Below are 6,898 nucleotides of genomic sequence, written 5' to 3'. Positions count from 1 at the left end.
GACCTGAAGCGTTACCTCCGGGCCCAGCGGCCCCCTGAGGGCCTGTCCCCTGAGCTGCCCCCACGGGACCTGCGGACACTGCAGAGGATGGGCCTGGAGATCGCTCGCGGGCTGGCACACCTCCACTCCCACAACTACGTGCACAGGTGGCTGCCGGGGAGCCGGGAAGTGGGGGGGAAGGTTGGGGTACAACTTAGGGGAAGGAGGCGAAGCTCTGGGGGTGGGAGGGAGGGCCCCAGGGAAGGGGCTCAACCACACGAGCGAGAGTGGTGGGGTCGGGAGGGGAGGAGCTACGGAGAGGAGGAGCCAGGACTTGAGAGGGAGGAGTCACGAGAGGGGAGGAGTCATAGAGGACAGGGGGAGGAGCCATGGAGGAGAGGGGGTCAGAAGAAGAGAGGGAGGAGTCAGGAAAGGGGGAGGAATCAGGAGGGGAGGGGTCATAGAAGACGGGGGGAGGAGCCATGGGGGGAGGGGTCAGGAGAGGGGGAGGATCCGGGGGAGGAATCTTAGAGGAGACGGAGGAGTCAGGAGGGGAGGAGACCTGAGGAGGTGGGGGAATCATGGTTGGCGAAGAGGCGGAAGGAAAAGAGGCAGGGGGCGGAGCCTGAGAGGTGGGCCGAGCGTGAGCGAGGGGGGGCGGTCCGTCCCAGGCGCTCTGCTTCTCACCTCCTTGCCCCGCCCTCAGCGACCTGGCCCTGCGCAACTGCCTGCTGACTTCCGACCTCACCGTGCGCATCGGAGACTACGGGCTAGCCCACAGCAACTACAAGGTTGGGGCTGGCCTCCATGAGGGCGGGGAGCGGGGGGAGCGCCCCGCCCCGCCTGACCGCGCTCCGGCCCGCCCCCCCAGGAGGACTACTACCTGACCCCCGAGCGCCTGTGGATCCCGCTGCGCTGGGCGGCGCCTGAGCTCCTCGGGGAGCTGCACGGGACCTTCATGGTGGTGGACCAGAGCCGCGAGAGCAACATCTGGTGAGGGGGCCCCCAGGGCGGCAAGGAGGGCTGAAGGGTCACGGGGGGGGGGGCGGGGGTGGTGGCGGCTATGGCTGTGGAAACCCCCAGGCGGGGCTGGGCACAGCGCTGACCTCTCTCTGCCCTCTGCTCCCCGCAGGTCCCTGGGGGTGACCCTGTGGGAGCTCTTCGAGTTTGGGGCCCAGCCCTACCGCCACCTGTCCGACGAAGAGGTCCTCGCCTTCGTGGTCCGCCAGCAGCACGTCAAGCTGGCCCGGCCGAGGCTCAAGCTGCCCTATGCAGACTACTGGTGAGGGCAGGGCCTGAGCCCCGCACCCTGATCCCCATCCCACCCCAGGATGTCCCAGAGCCCCTCACCGCCCTGTACCCCCCCCACAATCTCACTCGCCCCTCGCCACCCCGTCCAGTGGAGCGGAGCTGCCCCCACACCTGTTGGCAGCACCTGCTACCTGGAGGAGGTGGGACAAGGCGGGCAGGGGCTGAGCTAGCACTTGAACCCTAGTCTCCCCTCCTGTTTGCCTGTCTCTGGTTCCAGGACTCACCGCTCAAACAGGAAGGCCACCTAAATATCACTTTCTCACATCCGCTGCTGTCCCCTCTGGTCCCCCCAATCTCTAACACACACGTGCATGCGCACACCGGGTCTCTGTCCCCCCTCTCTGGATCTCAATCCTCTTCTCTCTCTGGTCTCTCCCTGCCCCCGGAGAGCCCTCCACCCTCTCCCTGGGACTCCGCCTCACTCACCTGCGCCTCGTCCCTCTCCCCCAGGTACGACATCCTTCAGTCCTGCTGGCGGCCACCTGCCCAGCGCCCTTCGGCTTCTGACCTCCAACTGCAGCTCACCTACCTGCTCTCTGAGCGCCCCCCGCGGCCCCCACCCCCACCACCCCCGCCCCGAGACGGCCCTTTCCCTTGGCCCTGGCCCCCCCAGCACAGTGCGCCCCGCCCGGGGACCCTCTCCTCCCCGTTCCCCCTTCTGGATGGCTTCCCTGGGGCCGACCCCGACGATGTGCTCACGGTCACTGAAAGCAGCCGTGGCCTCAACCTTGAGTGCCTGTGGGAGAAGGCGCGGCGGGGGGCCGGCCGGGGTGGAGGGGCGCCCCCGTGGCAGCCGGCGTCCGCGCCCCCGGCACCCCACGCCAACCCCTCCAATCCCTTCTATGAGGCGCTGTCCACGCCGAGCGTGCTGCCGGTCATCAGCGCCCGCAGCCCCTCGGTGAGCAGCGAGTACTACATCCGTCTGGAGGAGCACGGCTCCCCGCCCGAGCCCCTCTTCCCCAACGACTGGGACCCCCTGGACCCAGGGGTGCCTGCCCCCCAGGCCTCCCAGGCCCCCTCCGAGGTCCCCCAGCTGGTGTCCGAGACCTGGGCCTCCCCCCTTTTCCCCGCAGCTCGGCCCTTCCCGGCCCAGTCCTCGGCATCAGGCAGCTTCCTTCTGAGTGGCTGGGACCCCGAGGGCCGAGGCGCCGGGGAGACCCTGGCCGGAGACCCTGCCGAGGTGCTGGGCGAGCGGGGTACCGCCCCGTGGGCAGAGGAGGAGGAGGAGGAGGAGGAGGGCAGCTCCCCGGGGGAAGACAGCAGCAGCCTTGGGGGTGGCCCCAGCCGCCGAGGCCCCCTACCCTGTCCCCTGTGCAGCCGGGAGGGGGCCTGCTCCTGCCTGCCCCTGGAGCGGGGGGATGCCGTTGCTGGCTGGGGGGGCCACCCCGCTCTTGGCTGCCCCCATCCCCCAGAGGACGACTCGTCCCTGCGGGCAGAGCGGGGCTCCCTAGCCGACCTGCCCCTGGCCCCCCCCGCCTCGGCCCCCCCCGAGTTTCTGGACCCCCTCATGGGGGCGGCGGCGCCCCAGTACCCCGGGCGGGGGCCACCTCCCGCTCCCCCCCCCCCGCCGCCACCTCCCCGGGCCCCCGCGGACCCAGCCGTGTCCCCCGACCCTCCCTCGGCCGTGGCCAGTCCCGGCTCAGGCCTGTCGTCTCCGGGCCCCAAGCCGGGGGACAGCGGCTACGAGACCGAGACCCCTTTTTCCCCCGAGGGAGTCTTCCCAGGCGGGGGGGCAGCCGAGGAGGAAGGGGTCCCTCGACCGCGGGCTCCCCCCGAGCCCCCCGACCCGGGAGCGCCCCGGCCACCCCCAGACCCGGGTCCCCTCCCGCTGCCGGGGACCCGGGAGAAGCCGACCTTCGTAGTTCAAGTGAGCACCGAGCAGCTGCTGATGTCCCTGCGGGAGGACGTGACAAGGAACCTCCTGGGGGAGAAGGGGGCAAACCCCCGGGAGACGGGACCCAGGAAGGTGGGGAGAGGTCCCGGGAACAGAGAGAAAGTCCCGGGCCCGAGCAGGGACCCCGCAGTCTTGGGCAGCGGGCAGAAAGCCCCAAGCCCGAACGAGGACCCGAGCCTCCCCGTGAACGGGGTGACAGTGTTGGAGAACGGGGGACAGAGAGCCCCGGGCATCGAGGAGAAGGTGGCAGAGAATGGGGGCCCGGGGACCCCAGAGAGAGAAGAGAAAGCGCTGGAGAAGGTGCTGGAGAATGGGGAGGTGACACCGCCAAGGAGGGAGGAGAAAGCGTTGGAGAATGGGGAGCTGAGGTCCCCCGAGAGAGAAGAGAAAGTGCTGGTGAATGGGGGCCTGACACCCCCAAAGATCGAGGAGAAGGTGGCCGAGAATGGGGGCCTGAGGCTTCCCAGGAACACGGAGAGGCTGCCAGAGACTGGGCCTCGGAGAGCCCCCGGGCCCTGGGAGAAGGCGCCCGAGAGTGGGGTGCCAGCCCCAGAGACCTCGCTGGAGAGAGCCCCCGAGCCCGGCACAGTGGCCTTGGCCCGGAACGGCGGGGAGACAGCCCCTGGCCCCACTGGCCCAGCCCCCAGGAGCGGGGTGCTGGAACCCGGGACCGAGAGGAGAGCCCCCGAGACTGGGGGGGCACCGAGAGCCCCCGGGGTTGGGAGGCTGGACCTCGGGAGTGGGGGCCGAGCCCCAGTGGGCATGGGGATGGCCCCCGGCGGCGGCCTCGGAAGCGGCGTGGACGCAAAGGCCGGATGGGTAGACAGCACGAGGCCGCCGCCGCCGCCGCCACCGCCGCTGCCGGAAGCCCAGCTGAGGAGGCCGGAGCCAGCGCCCCAGAGAGCCAGGCCGGAGGTGGCCTCCGAGGGAGAGCCCGGGGTCCCAGACAGCAGGGCCGGCGGAGACACAGCACCCAGCACAGACGGGGACCCCCCCAAACCCGAGAGGAAGGGCCCCGAGATGCCACGACTGTTCTTGGACTTGGGACCTCCTCAGGGGAACAGCGAGCAGATCAAAGGTGAGGAGGCTGCTGGGAGCAGGGGAGCGAGGTTGGGGGCCGAGGCCTGGCTCCTGCCAAGATGCACAGCCGAGCGCACGGCCTCAGGCTCCTGGGTGGCAGACAGGTCAGGCTGGCAATAATGAGAGCAAACCTTGGAGCCACGCCGCCTGGGCTCAAATCCCCCTCTAGCTCTGTGGCCTTGGACAAACGACCTTACTACTCTGTGCCTCAGTTTCCCCACCAAAAATGGATGACGAGGATAGCATCTACCTGATAGGGCTGGGAGGCTTAAATGTTAGGACTCCGGGGGACTTTAGCTCAGGGCCTGGCACGCCCAGCTTTTTTACAGTTGCAATTCACTTAGACCTGGGGTCTCAACCCCGGATGCCCGCTGGGGGCCAGACAGTCCTGGGGGGATGCAAGCAGTCACCTGAGCGAGGTGGGGTGGGGGCTGGGGGGGGGGAAAGGCAGCCCCTTCTCAGTGCCACTCGGGAATGCCCACCTGGTGTGGCCAAATCTGGTGCTTTTCCCTTTTAAACCAGAGTCCTGGGGCTTTTAACGGTTGAATCCAATTGCAACGAAGCTTATCCTTGGGCTGGGCGCCAGCGTGTGATCTCGGGTTTACGGTTTCCAGCAAGTCGAGGCCCCTATCCTGGGTGTCGGGCCCTGAGCTGCCCAGAGCTGGGACCCGGGGAGCTGCAGAGCCTCCCTGCCCCCCACCCCCACCGTGCTCCTGGTGGCCTGAAAACTGTAGACGTGCTTTTCCTGGAAACTGAGTTTTGGTAGGAATGCAGAAAATGCTTTGTCACAGAGGGCGACTGATTTAAGAGAAAGGTAAACGGCCCCTGTTTAGACATGAGCAAAGGGGCTGTGGCTTCATCAGAATCACCCACAGGACCGATTTCCTTAAATGGGGGTATGACAGTCATACACGACTGGGCCCTGTGTCGTCCAGGCGGTCTCACAGCCACACTTGAGGATAAGGCTACTGTCTGCTTACCGGAGGAGCCTGACTCCTGTTTATCAGGAGGGAAAGGTCAGGAAGGGAGCTGGGCCCAGAACTTTCCTTCCTCGAAGCCTGTGGTGTGAGATACCACTTCTTTGAGATTGTTGTGGGCAGGTTGCAACCAGTGGTGTCAGGAAAGACCCCAGGTCAGGGGATGGGCAGCTAAGAAGCCTCAGAGGATTGGTGGCAGATGGTGTTGCTGGATAGGAAGATGCTGGAAATAGCTTGCCTTTTTTTTTTTTTAAACTGCATGAACTCCTATGCATCCTTCAAGACCCCACTCAAATTTCCCTATCCCTGGAAAGCCTTCCTCATTTCTGAAGGCTATTGCCCTGTCCTTCCTGAGGGCTCCTTGAGAGCTCCCCCAAAGCCCCAACCCCATCACCCTAAGATGGATGGCTGACTTTTGAGCAGATGTGGAGGAAGTAAGCTGAGTGGACATCTGGGGGACAGGTGTTTCGGGTGGAGGGCACTGAGATGGGCACGGACTTGGCATGCTCATGTTCGGGGAACAGCGAAAGGCCAGTGAAGCGAAATGGAGTGAACAAAGGGTGGAGAGTGACCCGATCCACATCCAGGCTTTCTCCCTGCTCTGCCCTGGCCCTCTCTCATCCCCACCCCTGCCCCTGTCGCACCACTTCCCTCTGCACTAATGGAGGAATGGGTGGCCCTGTTCATTGACCAGTGAGGAGACAGAGGCACAGAGAGGCGGATCTGCTTGTCCTGGGGCACACAGCAAGTGACCTGGGACCTGAAAGTCCTTGCCTTCCAGCAGGCTGAGATCAGGGAATCTTAGGGCAGGGCGAAAACCTGGAGATGGTTAGACACCCTGATTTTGTTGTCTGGCCAGTTGAGGGCCTGAGAGGGAAAGTACTTCAGTCAGCATTACGTAGCAGGGAACATTCATTCATTAATCCCACAGATATTGGCTGTGGGCTTCTACACGCTGGGGGATGCAGCCAGACGGAGCCCAATCCAAGACTCTGTTCTTTGACAAGGCAAACGTGAATCACATCCCCACAGAGATACAGTCACGTGCTAGATAATCTGCTTGGAAGGAGCTATTCCGGGGTGCAGAGCAGACAGCCTGGCCTGACCCCCTGGGAGAGCTCGGAAGGCCTCAAAGCCCAGTCCGAGCTGGAAGAGGAATGGGGCTTGAATTAGAAAAGGAAGTTCCAGGCGGAAGGAACAGCCTATGCAAAGGCTCAGAGGTGGGAGGAACGGGGAGGTGGCCCCAGTGGCTGGATGGAGGCCAAGTCAGAATGAGGTGTGGACAGCGGACAGAGCCTGGAGAGGCTAACGGGCCCGGGGCACTCAGGCCTGCTGGGCGGCCCAGCGAAGTTGGAGCTTTGTGACCTGAATACTGACTGGGGAGTCAAGGAGAGGGTTAACCCCTGGAGTAGGGCGTGCAGAAAGGCCCCAGAGCGCCCCTTTGGTTCACAGGAGGGGAAACCGAGGCTCATATCGTGGCCCGAGGTTACCTGAGCATACACAGCTAGGCAGGAGGGCATGCCTCAGTTTCCCCGGGAGCATTGGCGCTCACCGGGTCTCTCCCCTCGCAGCCAAGCTCTCGCGGCTCTCTCTGGCGCTGCCGCCGCTCACGCTCACGCCGTTCCCGGGGCCGGGCCCGCGGCGACCCCCGTGGGAG

General features: G+C 65.6%; 1 protein-coding gene across 1 annotated transcript in view; it reads left to right on the top strand.

Moving 5' to 3' along the window:
• Window positions 1-6,898, top strand: part of LMTK3 (lemur tyrosine kinase 3) — a 12,158-nt gene that overhangs the window by 525 nt on the left and 4,735 nt on the right. The window contains exons 2-7 of the mRNA XM_029924342.1: window positions 28-146; window positions 686-770; window positions 851-972; window positions 1,112-1,261; window positions 1,741-4,262; window positions 6,813-6,898. The exon at window positions 6,813-6,898 is cut by the window's right edge and continues 267 nt beyond it. Coding sequence (XP_029780202.1) covers window positions 28-146; window positions 686-770; window positions 851-972; window positions 1,112-1,261; window positions 1,741-4,262; window positions 6,813-6,898 — 3,084 coding nt within the window. The remainder of the gene's footprint in view (window positions 1-27; window positions 147-685; window positions 771-850; window positions 973-1,111; window positions 1,262-1,740; window positions 4,263-6,812) is intronic.

The sequence above is a fragment of the Suricata suricatta genome, chromosome 16 (genome assembly GCF_006229205.1).
Source record: "Suricata suricatta isolate VVHF042 chromosome 16, meerkat_22Aug2017_6uvM2_HiC, whole genome shotgun sequence".
Lineage (NCBI taxonomy): Eukaryota > Metazoa > Chordata > Mammalia > Carnivora > Herpestidae > Suricata > Suricata suricatta.
Note: the sequence above shows the minus strand (reverse complement) of the source record. Positions and strands in the feature narration are given on the sequence as shown.